Source organism: Phascolarctos cinereus, unplaced genomic scaffold (genome assembly GCF_003287225.1).
Source record: "Phascolarctos cinereus isolate Bilbo 61053 unplaced genomic scaffold, phaCin_HiC Scaffold_7;HRSCAF=346, whole genome shotgun sequence".
In the NCBI taxonomy this organism is placed as follows: domain Eukaryota; kingdom Metazoa; phylum Chordata; class Mammalia; order Diprotodontia; family Phascolarctidae; genus Phascolarctos; species Phascolarctos cinereus.
This window is the reverse complement of record NW_027556180.1, coordinates 153,545,233-153,567,967: the sequence shown is the minus strand read 5'-3', so window position 1 is coordinate 153,567,967 and position 22,735 is coordinate 153,545,233. Positions and strand designations below refer to the sequence as shown.

General features: G+C 37.6%; 1 protein-coding gene across 1 annotated transcript in view; it reads left to right on the top strand.

The window, feature by feature from the left end:
• The window catches only part of NALCN (sodium leak channel, non-selective), a 516,511-nt gene that overhangs the window by 479,061 nt on the left and 14,715 nt on the right, over window positions 1-22,735 (top strand). Inside the window, 9 exon segments of the mRNA XM_020964043.2 lie at window positions 10,403-10,496; window positions 10,980-11,086; window positions 11,319-11,393; window positions 12,403-12,522; window positions 14,569-14,637; window positions 16,174-16,322; window positions 21,364-21,392; window positions 21,395-21,456; window positions 21,987-22,119. Of these exon segments, the coding sequence (XP_020819702.1) occupies window positions 10,403-10,496; window positions 10,980-11,086; window positions 11,319-11,393; window positions 12,403-12,522; window positions 14,569-14,637; window positions 16,174-16,322; window positions 21,364-21,392; window positions 21,395-21,456; window positions 21,987-22,119 (838 nt within the window).

Here is a 22,735-nt window from a genome sequence, read left to right as displayed (position 1 = left end):
ATAATTCACTCTAACATGGAAAGATGCCAACGGAACATGTTATTAAGCAAAGCAGGATGATCTCCTCTAGAAAGTTTAAATAAATTGGTTGACATCTATCATTCTGAAATAGTTCAATTGCAGTCCTTTCTGGAGGCAAGGGGAAGGACCAGATGAGATCTCTTTTAGCTTTGTGATTTTCTGACTATTACTTTTGTATAATCAAGTTCAGCCTATTTAATGTTTCTGTCTTCAAGTTTTGCATGTAAACTCCTTTTGCCTTAAAATACTGACTTATTTATTCATTCGCATTCTTTCTATTTTCTTTGCATACCCAAATTTAGTGGTCCAATTATGACAGAAAATTTCCACTATAAATGGAGTTCTTCGATGAAATCAAAGCATCTCAAAATTGAAAGTTTTCTTCTTTGTCCAATGCTCATCTGAAATATGAAATGAGAAGAGGTTATCCAGCTTGATTTAAAACCTTCCACAGATTGTGAAGTTTTAAAAAGCATTGATGACTTCCTGTGTCTAGGGTGGAATATACTTCCACTCACACACAAGTATGACTTGGTGGATGAGCCTTAAAGAATTTCTTGAAGCACACAAAGTCAAGATAATTTGCCCAGGATCACCAACCTAGGAAGTTTCAAAAGATAGATTTCAACCTACGCTTTCCTAATTCTAAGCTTAGTACCCTAATCAGCATTCCAAGCTCACTCTTAAGGTAAAATATGCTTCCATGTTCTCCATCTTGAAATCATCCTTAATTCTTTGCTCTCCCTCATGCCACACACCCTATCAGTTGCCTGGTCTTATTGATTCTATTCCTATAATATCTCTCACTTCTGTTCTCTCCTCTCAGTGCACGTGGATACCATCCTAATTCAGGCCTTCGTTGCCTATCACCTGCAATATTGTTATTGCTTCCTGTCTGGGCTCCTTCCGTTGAGTGTCACACCTCTCCAAAGCATGCTCTATCTAGCTGCTAAAGTCATGTTCCTAAAGCATATGTATGATTGGGTTACCCTTCCCTCCATGCAAAAAGCTCCAGTGGTAACTTCTTGCCTTTACGTTAAAATACAAACTCTTTCATGTGGCATTTAAATGCAGGACCAATCCAGCTCTAGCCTTCCATTTATCTATTATTTCCTGTCCTGTTCTCTGTGGTCCAGCTAACTGGATATAATTGCCTTTTTTAACATGTAAGAATCCATCTTTTGTTTCTGTGGCTTGCATGAGCTGGAATACATTTTCTTCTCACATCAGCCTCAGAAAATGCTTAGTTTCCTTCAAAATTCAGTTCAAATGCCATTTATTTGCAATGATATTTATAGAAAAAAGCATTACATAGTAGACCAAGAGATAACTTCCAAACCAGAATGGTCTGACTTGCAGATCTGTGCATCCCTGAGCAAGGTATTTGGTCTCTTAAATTCTCCAGGTGACTCTCTAAGAAAACGAGTCGTAGACCTACATTGGTGGAGTGAGTTTCTGCATACAGAATTTCCTTATATCAACAAACTTACAGGCTGAGTCCCTATCCTAACTTTAAACGTAGCTTGGATTTACTCATATGTCATTCCCCCCAGTAGAATTAAGCTCCATGCAGATACACTGCTTTGTTTTAGTCTCTGTGTCTCATAGTTGACATTTAAATGCTTATTGGTTGATTGATTACTTCGTAATAGACATGCATGTGCCAGAGGAAAAGACACATGTTATTCACAGCATCATTAAATATTTACTGAATACATTCTGTGGGAGGATACTTTGCTAGACATCGAGCGATGCCTAGATACTTATGACACAAAGATGAAGAAGATGTGGTCCTTGTCTCAAGAGGGTGTGTGCATAGATAGAGATACAGAAATGATGTGTAACCAGAGTGTAAGTCCATGAGTGACATGCAAAGATAATATTGTGAGAGCTGATAGAAGTGGGCTGATCCTGTATGGGCAGAACTAGGAGGATTAATAGGAGATTTTTTTTGAAGAATTTTGAAGGATAACTGTATCAGTGGCACTGGGGTCATGATGACATTCTAGATATTGGTTGGCATGAGCAAAAGTATGTATGTCAGAAAGATTAGGATTGAAGAATAGGTTACATACAAGAGGAGAAATGTGGAACTAAATTGGAGAGTTAGGGTGCAGCCATATCGTAGGGACCTTTTACTCCAGGCAAAGGAATTTATTAGCTTTGTTTTGTTTTTTCCTATGTCTTGTAAGGACCTCCTGAAGATTTGGGGGGGTATGAGAGTGATGTGATGAGAATGTTGCAGAAGCCAGCCACTTTATTCCCATGTGTTATCTTAACAGTATTATAGAATGAGATGTTCTTGTTAATCACACATTTGGGCTGAGTGAGTCACACATATTGAAAGATTAGGACACAATAAATTAGCTGTAACACAAAAGTTATATTGAAAATTACTAAACTTGCTTTGCTGATTCAGAAACATTTCTAGATATTCTAGGACCCTAGAGGAATCATTATAAATATTCATTGTCAAGCTATGGAGTGACATGCATACATTTTTGATCAGGAAAATGCCAATTGTCTGAGGTCATTATATTCTTCTTGACTAAAACAAAACAAAACAGAGTGGGCCTCATTTTCCCTAGTAAAATAGCCAATAAAAGAAAGTAGAGAAGGTACATGTAGGCATCTTAGGGCCATGTGAAACAACTGCCATAGTACTCTCAACACAGAATGCTTTATTATGGAATATAGATGTAGAGCTAGGAAGGATCTTATAAAGGCCATCAAGTCTAACTCCTTTCTTTTGTAGATGAGGAAACTGAGGCATGGAGAGGTTCAATGATGCAAGTCACATGGCTAGTAAATGTGAGAAGGTAAGATCTGAGGCAGGTCTTCTTCACTCCTGATCCAGTGCTGTACACCATGCTGCCTCTCATGCACCATACTGCCGTTCAAAGCACCATGCCCCACATTGCTATAGGAATTACGATAGATGACAAAGAACAAATGAGTGAATTACTTAATCAATAATTAATTTAAAAACAACTAATTAATAATAATTAATTAACAAATATACATAGAGGGCTAAAGTACCTGGACTGACCAGAGCCAGAAGAAGCTAATCTGAGAAGGCATAATTGAGGGGAGGCTTGAGCAGGGTTTTAGAAGGAAAAAGAGAGCCAGATCTGTAATCCTGCTTGGAGAACGCTGAAGCTGGTGGATCTCTTCAGGCTCTGGAGTGAGCTAAGGCGATCAGGTATCCTCACTAAGTTCAGCATAAATATTGCTTAGTAGTCAGGAGTGGCAGGGCTCCCAGGATGCCTAAGGAGGGGCAAACTGGAGCAAGTCAAAGCTCCCAGGCCAATCCAAATGGGACTTGCCAATGAGTGATTCCTTAGATTCCAGACTGAATGAGAATAAAAAGACCCAGTCTTTTAAAAAAAATAAATTTAAATGTATTTTTTAAAGAAAGAAAAAAGATGCTTGGAAAGATCATAAATTGTAGCTGGAAAAGATCTTAGAGAGCATTGTGTCAACCTTTTCATTTTACATATGAAGAAACTGAGGCACAGAGAGATTGAGTGACTTGACCATGGTAAGCAAGTATCTGAGGCAAGGATTTGAACTCAGGTCTTCCTGATTCCAAATCTAGTGAATGATCCACTATGCCACATACAACATTCCAGATAGAGAGGAAAGCTCTGTGAAGATTCAGAGATGGGAAGGGAAGAGGGGCAGGAAGATTACAGAGCAAAGAGAAGGGAGAATATTAGATCTATAGTCAGGTGCATGCTGAAAGCAATCAGATCTGCTTTGCAGCCTTGATAAATTCTTCTTTGCAGCAAATATCTAAATCACCTCTAGTCTACCCAGAAAGGCTTCCCTCTTAAGTTTTAAAAATGAATGTTAGATAAAGTCTTCCCTAGTGGTAGATAAACAGACTTCCATATATGTTCTCTCTCCTTCTCGGTCAGGTAATCGATGCAAGAGGTATGAAATAGGAAGACAGAGGAAATCATGTGAGCGCTGGGAGCAGTGTTTTTTTATGATTCAGAATTAGGCAAAACAGGAAAGAGAGTCCCTCATGTCTTTAAAAAACTGTTCTTCTTAAGCAAATTATGTCCTCTTTAAAGTTTCTGAAATAAGTCCTTGTTCATTTGCTATTCAGGTGCTTTTCTGGTTGGCATAATACTAAGGATTGGCCACCAGGTGGCATAGTCAAGGAGGTTAGTTCAAATCCTGACTGATACTAGTTGTGACCCCAGTCTTTCAGCCTCACTTTTCTCATCTGTAAAATTAGGGCATATTGACTCAATTGCTTCTAAGTTCCATTCCAGATCTATACTTCTCTGATTTGCATGTGTATATATACATATGTTTCATATAATTATGAGTGTGTGTATGTACACACACACATCTATATATTACAGATCTATGCCAATATTAGGACTGTTCAGTTGTTCATTTGTGTCCTACTATTTGTTGCCCTATTTGGGGTTTGCCAAGAAGGCAAAGATACTGGAGTGGTTTGCCATTTCCTTCTCCAGTTCATTTTAAAGATGGAAAACAGCATTAATGATGGGCAGTGGTAGGAAACAGGACTGTATAGCCATCTAAGGATTTTTAATTTTGTAAGCAATAGGGCTTCACTGATGATTCTTTAATAGAGAAGTGACATAGTCAGTCACGTGCTTATAAAGATTATTTTAGGAACTAGCTGAAAAGTGAATTGGAAAGTCAAGAAATTGGTGGCCAAAAGAACCATTAGGAAGCTATGAAAATGGTATGGGTGAGCTGGAGCTCCACTGTTCAGTGGAGAGAAAAGGGAGTATATGAAAACATCCTGAAAGTAGAACCAATAGGACTTGGAAACAACTGAATATGGAGGGAGAGGGAAGATTTAAGAATGACTTCAAGATTATACATCTGGAAGACCTCAGTGGAAAGACAAACTTTGGAAAGCAGAGTGCATTTACAGAAGAAATAGACAAGTTTATTTGGGGACACATTTAACTTGAAGCATCGTCAGAACATCCAGGTAGAAACTTCCGTCAAGTATTTGAACATATGAGCCTGTAGCTTGGCATACTGATTTGTGTGGCATTTGTTCAGAGGGGATTATTGAACCAACCAATGGACCTGTCTACCCTCAGTTTTAGGAAATCGAGGTAAATCCCACATGCATACAACAGCTCTACCAATTCATGTCCCTCCTTTTCTAATCTCTATGAAATATCACTGACAGTAGGTTAGCGACCACAAACCACTAGTTCTTTCAGTACCCACAATGTAATTCAATGAATTTTATTGCTTGTATTCATTGATGACAACTAAATGTCTTCCAGTCTAGAAATCTGGGCCACAGGGTCCTAAGTGTCCTTCTTTCTGAACCCTATAAATCCGTTCTCCCCAAATCTAGCATTTATATCAGGTTGTGCCCAGACTGCCTTTCTGCCCAGATTTTCATTCTAAAGAGCTTCCCATTCCTCTTTATCTAAATCCACCTCCCAATATTATTAGCATTTGTATTCTTTTAAATTTGAAAACAAAGACATCATTCAATACAAAAAAGGAAGTGTAGGCCAGATTTTTTTTTTATCCTGTGATACATAGAATCCCTACAAGAATTCTCTCATTCTACACATGATAGAAGTCTGGATTTTTGTTCCCAGCCAGTATCTAAGGGATCCTTTGCTCTGGAATCTGAACAGTGATACTTGTGCCAAAAATCTTGTCTATAGCCAAAGGGAAGCAACTCCCCCCTCATCCTCACAGGGGATCATTCTCTTTGCTGAACTCACTCATGAACCAGAGAATGGTCTCCTCTTCCCTGTGAGAGTTCTATTGTCAAGAAATCTCCTCCCTGCATATCCTTTCTTTCCTCTTTCTCCCATTTTCCCTGCCAACAAACAGAAGAGGCGTTTTTCAGTACCTGGTGGGTCTGGTTAGAAGCAGCTTTCCTGCAGGGTCAGTAATAAGAAAAATGAATTTTTGAAATACTTTAAGCATTTTCACTTAGTCAAGTGCTCTATAAATGACATAAACAAATCTAAGTATTTTACCAGCCAATTTACTGATGCAATTAGGACCTTGATGCATAAATGAATGAACTTTTTAAATCTACTACACTATCTATATCATTGAGAAAGGAAAATACAGGGTAGTAGGAAGATCGTTGGAATTGGAATCAGAATGCTAACTATCCATGTGACCTTGGTCAAGTTACTTAACTTCTCAGGGCCTCTTTTCTTATCTGTAAAATGGTCATAGTAATTGTTCTCCCTATTTCTCATTTTTACTGTTGTGGTCAAATGAGTTTATACACGTGAAATCCTCTTGCAGGTATGAACTTCTATGTAGATATTAGCATTTATTACATAAATATAAACATCTAGCATTTGAAAAACATGATCACACATTGCCGCACAGAAGGGAAAGTCAGTCAAAAATCCTGAGGTCTTCCCAAGGAGAGTGTCTAGGATGGTGAAGGGACTGGATATTGCCATATAAGAATCAATGAAGGAACTAGGAATACTTAGCCTTGAGAAGAGAAGATGGGGAACATAGAGGGTGTCCCAAAAATCTTGGTGCGGTTGTCAGCTTAAACAGCTATATTAGCTGGCTTCAATCATTTAGAAGGTTGCCCCATGAAAGAAGGATTATGCTTCTTCTGCATAGAACTTGGAGCAATGCAGGGACAGTGAAGAGAGGCAAATTTAGGTCTGAAATAAGGAAAAACTCATTAATAATGATATCTAAAAATAGGATGGTTTGTCTCTGAAGGCAATGGGTTCTCTTTACTGGAGTCCTTCAGGCAAGAACTGGATGAAACCTCTATCCGTGATATTATAGAGAATTCTTTGTTAGACTAAATGGACTCTGAAATCCCTTCCAGCTTTGAGATTCTGTGATTTTGTGATGGTAACTATGGTATAGAAGTGTTGTTGCTGATTTTTCATTTTTCAGTCATATCTGACTCTTTGTGATCACATTTAGGGTTTTCTTGACTAAGATACTAGAGTGATTTGCCTTTTCATTCTTCATCTCATTTTCCAGATGAGGAAACTGAGGCAAAGAGAATAAAGTGACTTGCCCAGAGTCACACAGCTAGTAAGTATCTGAGGCTAGATTTGAACTCAGAAACAGGAATCTTCCTGACTCCAGGCCCAGCATTCTATCTACTGTGCCACCTAACTGGGGTGGGGGAGTCTATAAACCATGCATATGAGGAATGTTTAAGGAAAATTAATATGATTGGTCTCAAAAGGAGAGGACTTAGAAAGAACATCAATGAATCAATTAGTAATTTTTTATTCAGTGCCTAACATATGCCTGTGTTAGGTACTGGGGATATAGCAACAAAAATGAAAAGGTCCCTGCACAGAGGGAGTTTATATTCTATTGATAGTGCCACTCTTAACGAGCTCACCGTGCAAACCACTGCATACAGATAAGATACATAAAGGATAAGTTGGAGCTATTCAACAAGGAATGTACAGTTATCCCTTAACATCGCAGAGTCAAGGGGTGTGGCACTCCTACCATATGGAAAATCAGGTAAAAATTTTTGGCCCTCCCTTCATGCCAGAGAAGTCTGAATTTTTTTCTTTTTCTTTTATGGGGTGTTTATAGTACCTTGTTGTAAAATTTGTGTTAAGTATTTTGTCATAGGCTCTGTGTATCATCTGTGGCATCCACAGAACTCTCAAAAAATTCCCATTTCTCACACCAACCCATGATATATCGAAACCACAATGGGGAAAGATGTGATGTGAAAGGAATAACTGTACTACCATTATGGGGGATAAGGACAAGCCTCTTGCACAAGGTTAGATTTTAGCTGAGACTCAAAGGAAGCCAGGGTTACCAAGAGGCAGAAATGAGCAAGAGAATTCCAGGCATAGGGGATAGCCAGTGAAAATGTGCGGTCAGGAGATAGAGTCTGTATACTCGTCTTCACATCACTGAGTGCCCAATCTCTTTTTTTTAAAGTGCTGACATGATTATAGAATATTTGAAATCATATGTTTAAATTATTCCATTAGGCAGGCGTTTTTAAAGGCATTTAGCTTTCTTGGGCCTCAGGTTCCTCAAATGAAAAGAGAAAATAAGAGAAAGAATAGACCCAATTTTCCTTATGGCTCCAAAGCAAGGGTCCTGTGATCTCATCCAACCTTCTCACTTTAAAGATGAGGAAGTTGAGGCTCGGAGAGATAGGGTTACTTGCCCAATGCCACATAACTAATCAGTGGCAGAGTCAGGATTCCAACTCGTCTCCTGACTCCAACCCTAGCGCCCTCGCCCGGGGTTGCAAGCCACTTGTAGGATTTCTTTCCACAGCCCAGCTCTGTTTGCTTTTGGTGCATGGTGGTGGTGAATCTGGAATGGTCCAGCAGCTTTAAGTCTTGATGAGTACTGTTCTCTTCTGCTGAGAAAGCATATTTACACATTGCCTGAGAGGAAGAAGAGAATAATAATAATAACAATAGTTACAACTGACATTTATGTGCTCATTTAGGAAAGGTAGCATGGTGTACTGGATAGAGAGCTAGCCTTATAGCCATTAAGACCAAGGTTCAGATACCACCTGTGATACTTATTGGCTATATTACCCTGGGCAAGACCAGAATTTGCTAAGAAGGTGTCAACTTGCATTGATAGGGAGAGTTTCCTATGCTAATGAAAGCATAGATCTAGTTCTTATCCCTATGTAGGTGGAATTCTTAAACTTGTTTTTTTGTGTCATGGACTCCTTGCAGTCAGGGGAAGCCTATGAACCCCTCCAAATAATGGATTTAAATAATTTAAGGAAATGCTAAATTCAGTTCATTTTTAGTGAAAATCAAGATGTATTTTTGTTGGGTTTTTTTTACCATCTGAGTTCATGGACCCCTTGTGAATCTGTGAACCCCAATTTAAATACTCTTGCTTTATTGGTGATTTAACATTTGCCAAGCACTTTTTACTTATTATCTTATTTGATCTTCACAGCAACCAAGTGAGGTAGTTAGTATAAGTATTATCATCCTTATTTTATAGGTGAGGAAACTGAGTCTCAGTGATGTTAATTAACTATTGTTAATTTTATTATGTTAATTAATCAGAGTTATCTAACCAATAAGTGTCAGAGGAAGGTAGAATTTGAACCCAGGTGGGTCTGCACACTCAAAGCAGCAAAAAAAGTAGAGAAAAAAAGGGTTGTTTCATTCTCATGGTTCCTCCCATTGTTCTTTACATCATAATTAATGGGAAATGTGCTTAACACAAATGTATATGTAGAGCCTATATCAGATTGTACACTGTCTTGGGTGGAGAAAATAAGTGGGAGGGAGAGAAAATTTAAAACTCAAAATCTTACGGAAGTGAATATTGAAAACTAAAAATAAATTAATTATAAAAAAAGAAGGGAGGGAGTGAAATAAGGTGGGGAGGAAAAGGAATATATGGTGGCATGGAAATATCTGATAGCTTATAAATATTTCCAGGTAAGAAATTACAACCAATTAGTAGTTTTTCCAGAATTTAGTCACTATATTCTACGTGACTGAATGGCAGAGACCAAATATTTCTCCTTTTCATATATCTCACAGTATCTAGGACACAAAAGGAGCTCAGAGTTTCCTGAGTGAATGAATGAGTAATCACTCCTCAAGTCTTTCTATCCTTGTATATCTGTGCCTTTCATTAAATGAACTGGAGTTACAGGGAAAACTTTGTTTTTCTGAATCCTTGAAATATTTTGGGTGGGTTTACTTTGTTTTGTCTCAACCACCTGCAATCTGATTGCACTAAATGTGACACTTTTCTAATAAAAGAATTTGCTATATAATCATTCTGCTGCTTATTAGAAGATTGGCAGAATTCAGTGCACCAGTTCCCTTCTCAACAATCCTTTGTCTCGTACCCTGATGTCTCTTCCTTACAGCTTATAAGACTGCACATTTTCAGGACAATGGGAAGATAGGAGGGACAGAAAAATACTTTGACAAGCTAAAGTACTAATACCAAGTCATTATTTTGCTGCAATGCCTTCTGCAATGAAGCTAAATAAAAATTAGCTGCTGTTTAAACAAGTATTCCCTCCCTTTGTTTGATTAGAGCAAGTAAAAAAAATCAAATATAAAACTAATGTTTTCCACAGCTGGCTACCCTAGGTCTACACAGAACAATCAGTCTGCTCACTGAGTAGGGTCTTCAAGCCAAAGTGTCGACTTTGGGACTACCTTCGAGGTGAGGGAGAGAAACTCTGACCCTGTTTACCCAAGTGCCCCTGTGTGGGAAGAAGTGCTGTCTTTTAATCTCCAAAAAGCAGCACTGTGTTGTTTTTTGTGGGGAGGGGGTTTGGTGGGGTTTTTTTTGTCTTATGATGACCACATTTAGAATGTTCTGGGTTTAGATGACAAAAGGCTTTCTATGCTTTCCTTTGTTTATTAAGGGAACGGCGTTGCTGACTGTAGATCAGAGAAGATGGGAAGATCTGAAAAGCAGACTGAAGATAGCACAACCTCTTCATCTCCCACCTCGCCCGGGTATCAAAGATGCTCTGATTTCATTCATGTTGGGCACTAGTGTTCATGATTCCCCAGGAGTCTAAGATTTAAATTAAAATAATAATCGTGAGGCCACTAGGAGGTTGTGCATAAGTTAATGTAGAAACAGCCATCTAACCATAGATCTCTGCATAAGACTATTAAAACTAGCCGCCCAAAGGTTGTGCTTCAGTGCTTTTAGGATAAGGCTTAATGAAAAAAATGAATTTTTAAATAAAATGTATTTGTGCTTGCCTTTTAATAATGTGAGTGAAATATATTAACCTGACAGAAATGTGTCTGTCCTCTCAGTATTAAAGGCTTCATGCAGTTGTTGTTTTTAAATATTCAAAGTTAGATTAAAACTGTAGCAGGAAAAAAAATGTTGAATGTGTCTTGAGATGATCATTATAGAAAATGAAAAACAAGAAAGCAAATGTGACCCAGGACTAAAATGCCCTTGCAAAAATCCTTCTTTTGCAGATAATGATGGTTTTAGAGCTAAAATGTATGACATTACCCAGCATCCCTTTTTTAAGAGGACTATTGCTGTGCTGGTCCTGGCTCAATCTGTGCTGCTGTCAGTCAAGGTACGTTTGTTGGGGTTTATATACATACATATATATATATATTTGCTTCACACTATGCATTTGCAAATTATTTTTTCATTCATCCATCTAGCTGAGAATATAGCAAGCTGCCATTCTTGTCTAAACATAAGCTTTGCCATATTAAAAACAAAAAAAGCTTCACCTAATAGGAAGGAGAAAAACCACCTTTAGGAAATCACATGGCTACATGTTGTTTCTTTTCCTATTTCAGTGGGATGTTGCAGACCCAGTGACTGTTCCTTTGGCAACAATGTCCGTTGTGTTCACCTTCATTTTTGTCCTGGAGGTATGGTAAAGGGCTTAAGACTCTCCAAGTGCTTTCTGCTCACTCCCTGTTATTCACTTTCATAGGGTATAGATTATGGAATCAGAATGTTAGCACTGTAAGGGGCATGTCATCAAACCCCCCTCATTTTTACAGAAGAAGCAGCTGAGCCTCTTAGACAAGGACCTCAGTGATTTCCCCAAGTGGCAGAGCTAGGATTTGAACCCAGATTCTCTGATTCCAAATCCAGCTCTCTTTCCCCTGTACCACACCACCTCCCCTCGTTTCATCATTTGAAGATGGAAGCTTTAAATGAAAATGGAAGATTTAATTTCATTATTTTAAGAGAACTGTTTTTAAAAACACATCCTTAGAACATCTCCTTTTTAAAAATGGTGGCCTCCATTCATATAATGAATGCTCTCTTTTCCTTTTCCTTTTCCAACTGCCGAGACACCACTGTGGACTGCTGTGCCTGAGTCGTGGCAGTATTAGTGATGTCAGCTCAAGTATTTAGAGCTAGCTGCATAATCAGTGATTTAGGGTATTCAAAATACAGCAAGGAGAGCTGACTCATGGGTTTGCTCTTGACAGAGCCAAGATTACCTTAAAATACATGTTGATTGCACGATCACTATTCAATTCATATTTTTAAGACCCTGGAATTTATATTTCATAAATGTATGGTGGCTGATGTTTCCTATCCCTATGGGTGCTTTACTTGAGGAGGCAAAATATGCTGCTGTCTAAATTACTGGAGAGAAAAAGACAGAGTGTGGAGGAATGACTCTTGCCATTAATGTAATTTATAGCTCATTCAATTTCTACTGAGCTCTTATTTTGCAGAAAGTGACTCATGTCTAGTGAGAAATACTTCCTTTAATTTACACAGACTTTCAGGTTGCTTTTTTTAATTTCCTAAAAATATTTATTTTTATTTCCATTTAGTAGCAGACTCTACTTGTGCTTGGTAAATTAGAATTTTGCTAAAAAAAAAGCGATCACATCACCTGTCTTCATTGTTTACCAGGTTACGATGAAGATTATCGCCATGTCACCTGCTGGCTTCTGGCAGAGCCGAAGGAATCGATATGACCTCTTGGTGACTTCTCTTGGTGTCATTTGGGTGATACTTCACTTTGCTCTTCTTGTAAGATCCCCACTTGCAATAATACTGTGTTGCTTATTATAATTAAAGCCAATCCCAGATTAGACTTACAAATGGAGAAAAACAAAGGAATGGAAGAGGGAAAACACTGATAATTCAGAAGCTGCTTCCTTTGTGTGTGTATACACACACCCCCTCAGCCCCACTGGCATGGCATGCCATGGATAGTCTGTGACATAAAGAACCCATACATCTGCAAGCAGGAACTGACTCTTTTAAGAAAATGCTCTTGATGACATGTATCATGCTGCCTTCCTACAGAAGTAGAGCTCTCCCAGGATGAGCTGTCACAGCCCCTAGGCACCAGCAGCTTTCCTCTGAACCCAATTCTCATTGTTGTTGGCAAACAGAGGGTGAAGGATCCCAGCAATTTGCTTAATACTTCAATGGATGAGGAAGAGCAATCTGTCTTTTTTCCTTCCAATGTATGCCCTAGAGAAAAGTGATTTCTCTCACTCAAGGTCTGACCAAAGGCAGCACACTTGCCTAGCACATAGTGGGTACGTAATAAGCACTAGCTGACAGCCCCCTGCACATAGAAGACTGTACATAGGAATTCTTAAACCTGATAAACTCACTCTCCTGTGATCGTTTTCTTGTGTTCTTCATTCAGAAACTATACTCATTTATCAACATACATCTTAGAAATGATTATTTAAAAAGAGGTACTGAACCCCTTCTAGCCTGCAAACATACACACATAAAATATATTCGTAGACACAGATATGTTTCTGCTTGAGGACTTTACCAAGTAGGAAAGGTAGTATGATATGGTAGAAGGCATACTGGATTTGGATTCTGAGAGCCAGGGTTCACATCCCAGATCTGTCCATTTTAGCCATCCCTGTGTGACTTTGGACCATTCACTTTACTTCTGTGAGTCTCAATTTCCTCACTGGTAAAATAAAGGGGGTGGGCTACAATGTCTCTGAGGTAGCTTCTAGTTCTAAGTTAATGATCCTGAAATCATATAGTTTTCTGGGTCTGTGATCTCATGATAAATAGGATACTTCTTAAGTTTATCTCTGATATTTGGTTAGGCCTGACTCAATAAAGCACAAACATGCTTTTACAGCTTTTTTTTTTATGAGAATGGTTATCAGAACTCTATCTAATGGATTATTCCCCTTCTAATAAGACAATTATTTAATTCATTGTAAAGTTAGTGAGGTCACTTTTGGTCAACAAATAATGATTCATTGGATTGGTTGTGTCCTTAAAGGGTCACCTAGTCACCATTACTGAAAGGGCATGTCCCAAATCACCCTAGATTAATGAGCATCTGTCTTGTCTTTAAAGATTCGCAGAGAAGGAGAGGCCCTGATCTTCTTGGGTAATCCATTCTAATGTTGAACTACCCTCCTTGTCAGGAATGTGGTTTTTACTGGATTTGGGGTCAGCAGACCCAAGTTCAAATCCCATCTCTTTGATATTCTTCTTGTGTGACCTTGAACAAATCATGTAACCTTTCTAGGCTTCAGTTTTCTAATCTGTAAAATGAAATGTTGGAACTAAATGATTTCTAAAGTCTCTCTCAGCTCTAAATCCCATGATCCCTTGTATTTCATCACAAGATCCTCTACCGTTAGGGTCAATAGAAAGAAAAACCATGTCTTTACCATCTCCTCTATTCATCTGTAAATTCCATGAAGGCAGGGGCTGCACCCTATCACAACTTTGAATCTCTCCCTAGTGCCTAGCATAGTGCTTTGCACACAGGCAGCACTTAATTAAATGATTGTTAAATGCTTATTTTATATAATAACCCTTCAATATAAAAGCCACCTAAGCAAAACAGAGCCCCAAGTCTCATTTATTATTTTCATTTTATGTATAATATTTATTCATGAGATGTGACAGTGACCTTTTCAGAACCTTCTTAGACAAATTTCCTATATGAATTTCCACTTTTTATTAAAGCAGTTTTTCAGTAGACTTCTCAGACGGCTTCAAATGAGAAATGGAACTGGAACTGGAACAAAATTTCTTGTGCAAATTATGAAAGTCTCTCTTCTATTTAAATTTCAGAATGCATATACATATATGATGGGGGCTTGTGTGATTGTCTTCAGGTTTTTCTCCATTTGTGGAAAACATGTAAGTATCTTATAGATGGTGTTTCTGGAAGTTAATTGTATTGTAAAGACAGAATACAATGATAAATTGAAATTAGCTTCCTAAGGAAAGCTTCATATTTAGATATTTTTCAGAGTTATTAACAAGAAGTTATTCAAAATCATAAGCCTAAGAACTCATCAATACCACTAGCTATCTTAGCCTAATCAGCCACTTGTGCTCAGATAGGATCATAGGTTCCAATGGTATACTCTTTTTTTAATTCAGCAAATCAAATAAATCATCAATTAAAAAGGCGTATCATCCATAAAATATTGCTCATTTTCATTTCTGTTATAAACTTTGTTTTTCATGGGAATCTTCATTTGTGGGAAAAAAAATCTGAGTATGTTTATTATTGGCCAAAACCATGTCATCTTAGCCTAATGATACTGGGAATAATAAAGGCAGTGAAATAACCAAAACTCAAAGTTACTTAGGTAAACACTGATTATTTCGGAGACCAATAAGAATTTCTTGCAGCTGAGAAACAGCATAGTACAGTGAAAGAATGGGTTCAAGTATGGCTCCCACCCCACCCTTAAGAAAGTCACTTTACCTAGGTTCTTCACCTATAAAATAAATATATTGGAACGGATGATCTCTAAGATCCGTATCAGGTCTAAACCTTTAGTCTTATGAAAAATTACTCTAGAATATCTTGTAGGATATAAAATGAAAGGCACATGTGTGTTTGTTTTCTTTTCCATTGCTATGTTGTTAGGTTTTTTCCTAGAAGGGACAGTCTAATGCAGAATAATGTGTGTGACCCCCAAAGCATAGCATAAGTTATAAAATAAGCAAACTTTCATGTTTTAAAGCTATTCTGTAATGGTTCTAGTGCTATTAAAAAAAACATGATTAATATTTATTGCTACTGAAAAGAGTCAAAATGGCTCCTTTAAGAGAAAGTTTGGACAGTACTTTTTTCATGTATTGGTTTGGCCAAGTTAAAGGGACCAAAAATTGTTTGAAGAGCTAGCAGCCAGAAAAAAAAAAAGGTGCTAGCCAGTCATGTGAAATAAAAGGCTAGAAATAATGGAGAAGTCAAATTGCCTACTGATGGTACTTGGTCTCCACTAATAGGAAGGTTTTGAAATAGATCTGGTGGGAAATATAAATACAAACTACATATGAGTCATCTAAGGGATTGGGATCTCTGATACCTTAATGTCATCTTGTCACTGTCAGGACTGCACAGATAATGCCATCATGATGTTCTTTGAGAACAGATATTATTTTATTTTTGTATTTGTATCCAAACACATAGCTCAGTGCCTGGCACATAGTAGGTGCTTAATAAATATTTATCGATTATCATTTAATACTCACCCTAAATGCACGCCATCTTATCATTCCTTTTTGAAGCTGGCACTGATTCAAGCAAAGCATGCTTTGGTTGCTATTCACATATAGAAACCTTGAGAATCTGTTTTGTGCCAGTCTGCTTAAATAAAATGCCCTTCCTTCCCCAGCTCTTCTACAGGATTGAGTTATGGTCTTCTTCCCTGTTTGCAGGTAACACTGAAGATGCTCCTTTTGACAGTGGTTGTCAGCATGTACAAAAGCTTCTTTATCATCGTGGGGATGTTTTTATTGCTACTGTGTTATGCTTTTGCTGGAGTTGTTTTGTTTGGAACAGTGAAATATGGAGAGAACATTAACAGGTTGGCATGTCCAGGATCTATTTCCTTTTTTAATGAATTAGAGAAACCATCCCCATTTTTATATACATAAGCATGTGACCAGTACTATAAAAATCTGTGGTTGGTCGGCTGTTTGTTTGGGTTTTTATCGGACAGAGACTAAGAAGGACAAAGATAATAAATTAGAAATCAAAAGAGAGTAAAGCTGCCAGAATTAGGCATAATCATATTACATAAAAACCTTATGGCTTTTTTTTTCCATTGAAAACTTAGCACATAAAAGCCCCATCCTTGAGTATGCACTGCATTGAGTCTGTATTTCAGTGCAAGAAAATAAAACTTTAGACATAATTTTGAATTTTGTCTAGACAATAATCACTAAGTTTATAGAAACAAGAGAGATGTGGTTATTGTTTTTGTTTCATCAACTTGCATCTTGATCGGGAAATTAAGTTCAATATAAGTGATTGTGTTTTGCTACACTGAGCCTGCCTTCACAGATTTTCTTGCATCTGTTCCCTTTTTCCCACTCATAATGGTGTAGGCCCTCATTATCTCTCATTTAGATTACTGTAATAGACTCCAAATTGGTCTCTTTGACTAAAATCCTTCTTCTCTCCAATCTATCATTCAAACAACCAATGGGGCAATTTTTCTAAACCACAAGACTACCTATGGCACTGCATTGCTGAGGACCTTTCAGTAACTCCCTATTATCTCCAGAATAAATGAAAAAAAAAATCTTCTTAGCCATGCATCTAAGCTTTTACAGATTCTAGCTCCAGTGCCCCTTTACGATCCCACCAAGCTGAACTACGTGTTCCCCAAACTCAACATATAATCACTGGAAACTCTACATTTGGGTAATCTGTTCTTCAGACTGGAAATGCATTACCTTCTTATCACCCCCATTCAAAATCCTAACCTTCCTTTAAGAGCAAATTACACTGCTATCTCTGCCATGAAGCCTTCCTTGTTCTCCCTTCCTCCTACTTCCAGCTGCAAATGATATCTATCTCCTGAGGTTTCTTAGAGATCTTTAGCTAAGACTTTCTTTTGCTCCCACTGTTCCCCACTCTATGTCATGATTACTCATGAAATATCTTGTATTATTTTTCTTCTTTTTCTACCTAGAACTTAGGACATAGTAGGCACTTGAAAATATTTATTATGGCATTATATTTTTCAATTTGACTCAAATGTTGTATATTCAGCCCTTGCTACATGCGAAGCACCATAAAGTGTCAGATGTGAGTTTAAATATGACATGAGACATTTACCTCTTACAAACCTGTTCGCCTCAGTTTCCTCATCCGTAAAATGGAGATAATAATATCTTCCTCCTAGGGTTATTGTGAGAATCAAATGAGTTAATGTTTGTAAAGCACTTAGCATAGTGCCAGGCACAGAATAAGCATTATATAAATGTTTTTAGTAATTATTGTTATGCTAAATGCTTAAAAGTGATGCATAGATGCTGCAAAAGACACTATCAAGATGCTATCAAGAAGCTTACAGTTTATTAGGGGAGATAAGAAAAAATAGAGTACATCACCACATCCACTGATATGGATATTTCCTCCCCTGGTATAGTGTCTAACCTATTCATGCCTCCTTATCCTGTGAAATTCTTGCCTATATCTTTCCAGTGATTCTCCATGGGGACATTCTACAACTTGATGGAAGCCTTCCAAATCTCCATACTATAGCAATCTTTCCTTCTGTCATCTTTTGCTCTTACTACATGGCCAGACTACCTTATTTTGCAATGTGTTCCTAGATTATATGTTTTGCCCAGGGCAGGTAGGTGGCACAGTAGATAGAGTGCCAGACTTGAAGTCAGGAAGACTCATCTTCCTAGCCTCACACATTAGCTGTGGGACCCTAGGCAAGTCACTTCACCCTATTTGTCTCAGTTTCCTCATCTGTAAAATGAGCTGGAAAAAGAAATGGCAAACCACTCCAGTATCTTTGCCAAGAAAACCCCAAATGAGGTCATGAAGAGTTGGATACAACTGAATAATAACAACATCTTTTGCATGCTTATTATGCAGATCATTATTGGAATAGTCTAAAGGCTATTAATTCTCACCATGTGCAGAATGTGGTGGGTACCATGACAGGGATGCAGAGCTAGGAAAAGTTTAATGGAGGATCTAGCAATTTCAAGATAGACATTAAAGAAAGATTAGGATTTCATCAAGCAGAGATGCTAAGGGACAGATTATTTTGGGACAATGTGAAAAGATGAGAAACAACAGAGCATATCTATGGGGAAATGAGTAGTACAAAGGAAGCAGGGTATATGGTAAGACTTTTAGATGACCTTGGACAAGTCATTTAAGTTCTCCGATCTTGAGTGTCATCATTTTTAATAATGTGAGAGATGAGCTTTGAGGTACCTTCCAAATATAAATCTATTATCCTATAATTTAGTTCATCTGGAACACATAACATACCACAAGCAATACTGGAGAAAAGCCTGGAAAGATATGTTAAAACCATATTTTGTTGTTGTTGTCCAGTCATTTCAGTTGTATCTGACTCTTCATGACCCCATTTGGGGTTTTCTTGGCAAAGATACTGGAGTAGTTTGCCATTTCCTTTTCCAGATCATTTTACAGATGAGGAAACTGAAGTAAAAAAGGGTTAAGTGACTTACCCAGAGTCACACAGCTAGTAAGTGTCTCAGGCCAGATTTGAATTCAGGAAGATGAGTCTTCCTGGCTTTATGCTGAGCACTCTACCTATTGTTCCACCTAGCTGCCCTAAGGCCATATTTTAAGGAGTCATGAATACCAGGATAAGGAATCTGGACTTTTTTCCTACATGGAACCATTGCAGTTTTTTGAGTAGGTGAGAACCACAACCTGTAGTTTAAGAAGATGAATCAGGGGAGCACAGGGTTCAGTAAGTCCAAGGACACCAATTACTATTTGAGAAAATTCACTGGAAAAATTCAAAAACAGTTTGGCTTAAGTTTACACCATCATTTCTCACCATATGCCACAATAAATTCAAAACCAATACATGGCCCAACTATAAAAGGTCATGTCATTAAGAAGAGATGCCTTTCACAGCTATGGATAGAATGAAAGTCACAAATGATAAAATGAACAATTTGGATCACATAAAATTTTAAAGTTTTTATATAAACACAATCAATGCAATTAGACTAATAGTTAACTAGGAAAAAATCTTGGCAGCAAATTTCTCTGATAGAGGTCTGATATCCAAAAGCTTTGAGGGAAAGAGACAAATAGGTGAGAATGAGAGCCATTCCTCACTAGATAAATGGTCAAAGAATGTGAACATACAGTTCCCATAAAAAGGAATATGTGCTATCAACAGCATAAAAAACTGCTTCAAATAATTAATAGTAAGAGATATGCACATAAAATAACTCAGATTCTATCTCTTAACTGTACCATTGTCAAAGTTACCCAAAAAATCAATTAATAGAGGGCCTGTGAGACATACTTAGGCACTGTTAGTGAAGCTGCTAAGTGGTATAACAATTCTTGAAAAAGAAAACTTGGAACTATTCCCAAAATTACTAATGTATGTAATAGCCTTTAACCTGTAGATACTTTGATGGAGAGAGAGAGAATGTATGAGTGTTTGAGGAATATGTAGTTTTTCAATTTAGTAGAAGTGTAAAGTATGTGAGGTGGTGTAATGTGAAGTTGAGTTAGAAAGAAAAACTGGTACTCGATTCTGGAGGGGCTTGCATGCATGGCTAAGAAGGGTGAGGGAAAGATAATGAGTTTGATTTTGGACAAGTTCAATTTGATGTGCTTAAGAGGCATCCAGGAGGGGACGTCTAGCAAATAATTGAAGTAAGACTGGAGCTCAGGAGAAAGATAATGACTTGACATGGATTGTTGAGGGTAGGGAGAGAAAGAGAGGGCAAAGTCAAAAAATGATGAAAGATTTCAAATCTAGATAATTAGGACAATGGTACAGTAACAAAAATAGAGAATTAACAAGATGAGGAATGTTGGGGAGGGAAGGAAGATTAGTTCAGGTTTGAACATGTTGAGTTTCTAAGACTGGAGCTCAAGAATAATGTTAAGGCTAGAGATGAGTTGTGGGGGGACTGCTAATAAGCAAAAGTATAGTAGATAGAATAGGGTGACCCACGGGACTCAGAAGTGGAAAAGGATTCAGGTGCATTGGTACAGCATGCAAAAATTTACCCTGGATTGCTCCCATGATGCTAGAAATACAAGAGAACAGGAGATTTTACTAGAACTTCTTCTAGACCAGGGCTTTTTAATATTTTTTGTGTCATGGACTCCTTTGTGTTGGCTGCAGGCTTTTTCTCAGAGTAATTGGTTTTTATTTTTATCATAAGTGAAAGAAATTCTAAATTTTAACCAGTAGTTAGTGAAAATGAAGATGTAATCTTTTTCCACTCAAGTTCACAGACCCCCTGAAATCTCATAGAAGTGGGATTGGGATCTTGAGGAGAGTCAAAAAGGATTGCAACAGGTTCCACAGGGAATTCAAAAAGGATTCCACAATAAGAGGATATGCTGATGGTTAGCATGAACTTCCAGTTAGGACATTACAGAAAGGCTTAGCATCCCAGCTCTAGGAGGGGAGGAATTGGTGGCCTGTAAATTCAACCTTTCTATAAGCACAGTGGTAAATACGATGGCCATGAAATGGACTGATTGTTAAAATACCCCTATATAATTTTCAGTCCATTTGTGTTGTTATATGTTGGCATATTACATGTAGAACTGGTCCTTATAGGTAAGGGAGAAATATGAAGACAAGTGTGGTATACTGAAAAGAGTGCTGGCTCTAGAGTCAAAAGGACCTGAGTTCAAATCCCAACTTGACCTTTACTTTTTGTGTGACCTTGAACAAGTCACAGTTTAACCTCCCTTGGCCCTACTTCCTTCATCTGCAGAAGGTTTTTGACACAGATGACCTCTGAGGCTCCTTCCAGTTTTTAGCACAGTTTAACCTGTGCTCAGTTAAAACCTGCCAGAATTTCTCCATAACAAATTATACATCTGAAATTTTTCTGTTTCTCTTTAAAATGAACTAGGCACGCAAATTTTTCCTCAGCTGGAAAGGCCATACTGTGCTCTTCCGAATAGTCACAGGGGAAGATTGGAACAAGATTATGCATGACTGTATGGTAAATATGACCTAATCACAGACACTACTTTAATTTGAATCAGTGTGGATCCAATCAGCAATTGAGTATTTCACAGTAGCATTTTTTCTTTGTATATATGTATATATAAAATTGGTCCTGATATCTTTGCCTTTAAAATTAGATTTGCCAACTGTCACATATACTTTTTTCTGTTCTAAAATTGGCTCTATTGTTTAAGTCAGAAAAACAAAAGATCCCTACTTCTTTGTCTGCTGACATAGGGTTTGTATGAATGGCCACTAATCAACTGGGATAGGGATCAGATTTCTTCAGTAGGAGCTTTTAATCCAATTGAATGCATGTGAGACTTCTCAATTTGAAAGGCATAAATAAAAAAAAAATCTCCTTTTATTATCAGTAAAATTGATAAGGCAACCAGAGTGTGATCACCTTTAAAGATGGCTGTGACATTTATTATGTCTTGTTTGTTCAGGAGCTTTTTTTTTTTTTACTAAATACAATCAATTAATTAAAGATTTTGTAATCATTTTCCCTCTCCCCTAAAAAAGGTTCAGCCTCCATTTTGTACACCAGATGATTTCAAATACTGGGCAACAGACTGTGGAAATTATGCTGGAGCACTTATGTATTTCTGTTCATTTTATGTCATCATTGCCTACATCATGCTAAATCTGCTTGTTGGTAAGTGATATTCTTTGAATATAAAATCATTTACCTCTTTAAATCCAGGAACTAAGATAATTGTACATAATTGCCAAGTAATTATCTGGGATTGCTTGGGGTGGATATTTCACAGTGTTAATTATAAAGTGTTGACTCTTAATCTGAAAGCTGAAAAATCATTTCATAGGTATGTAAATGAAAATTGATTACAAATTCAAGAGCTGCACAATTCAGTCTAAACTTTAATTTTAACACAGTTGCTCGGGTGATGAACATTATAGTTTGTGGGGCTTTGGGTTAATGTTCTTAAACAAACATTTGTGGTCTACCTTGGCATCCCCAAAATAATACAATTTATCTTTGAGATGACTAATTTTAGTCACCTAGCTGTGAGACCACCCAGACTATAACTTGGCCTTTTCAAATCATACTGGCACCCCCAAGTAAGGGAAGAAGCCAGTTGGCAGGAAATTGTGTACACAGAATCTATGTTTGTTCTTGTGACCCTCATGTTTTGGAAAGACAGGAGCTTGCATAAATAGCCTGGTTCAAAATGAAGACATGCCAACTTGGAGACCAGAGTAAGACCGCTTTGGAAATTTGGCCTATATTACTGGTGACAAAATTCATTATG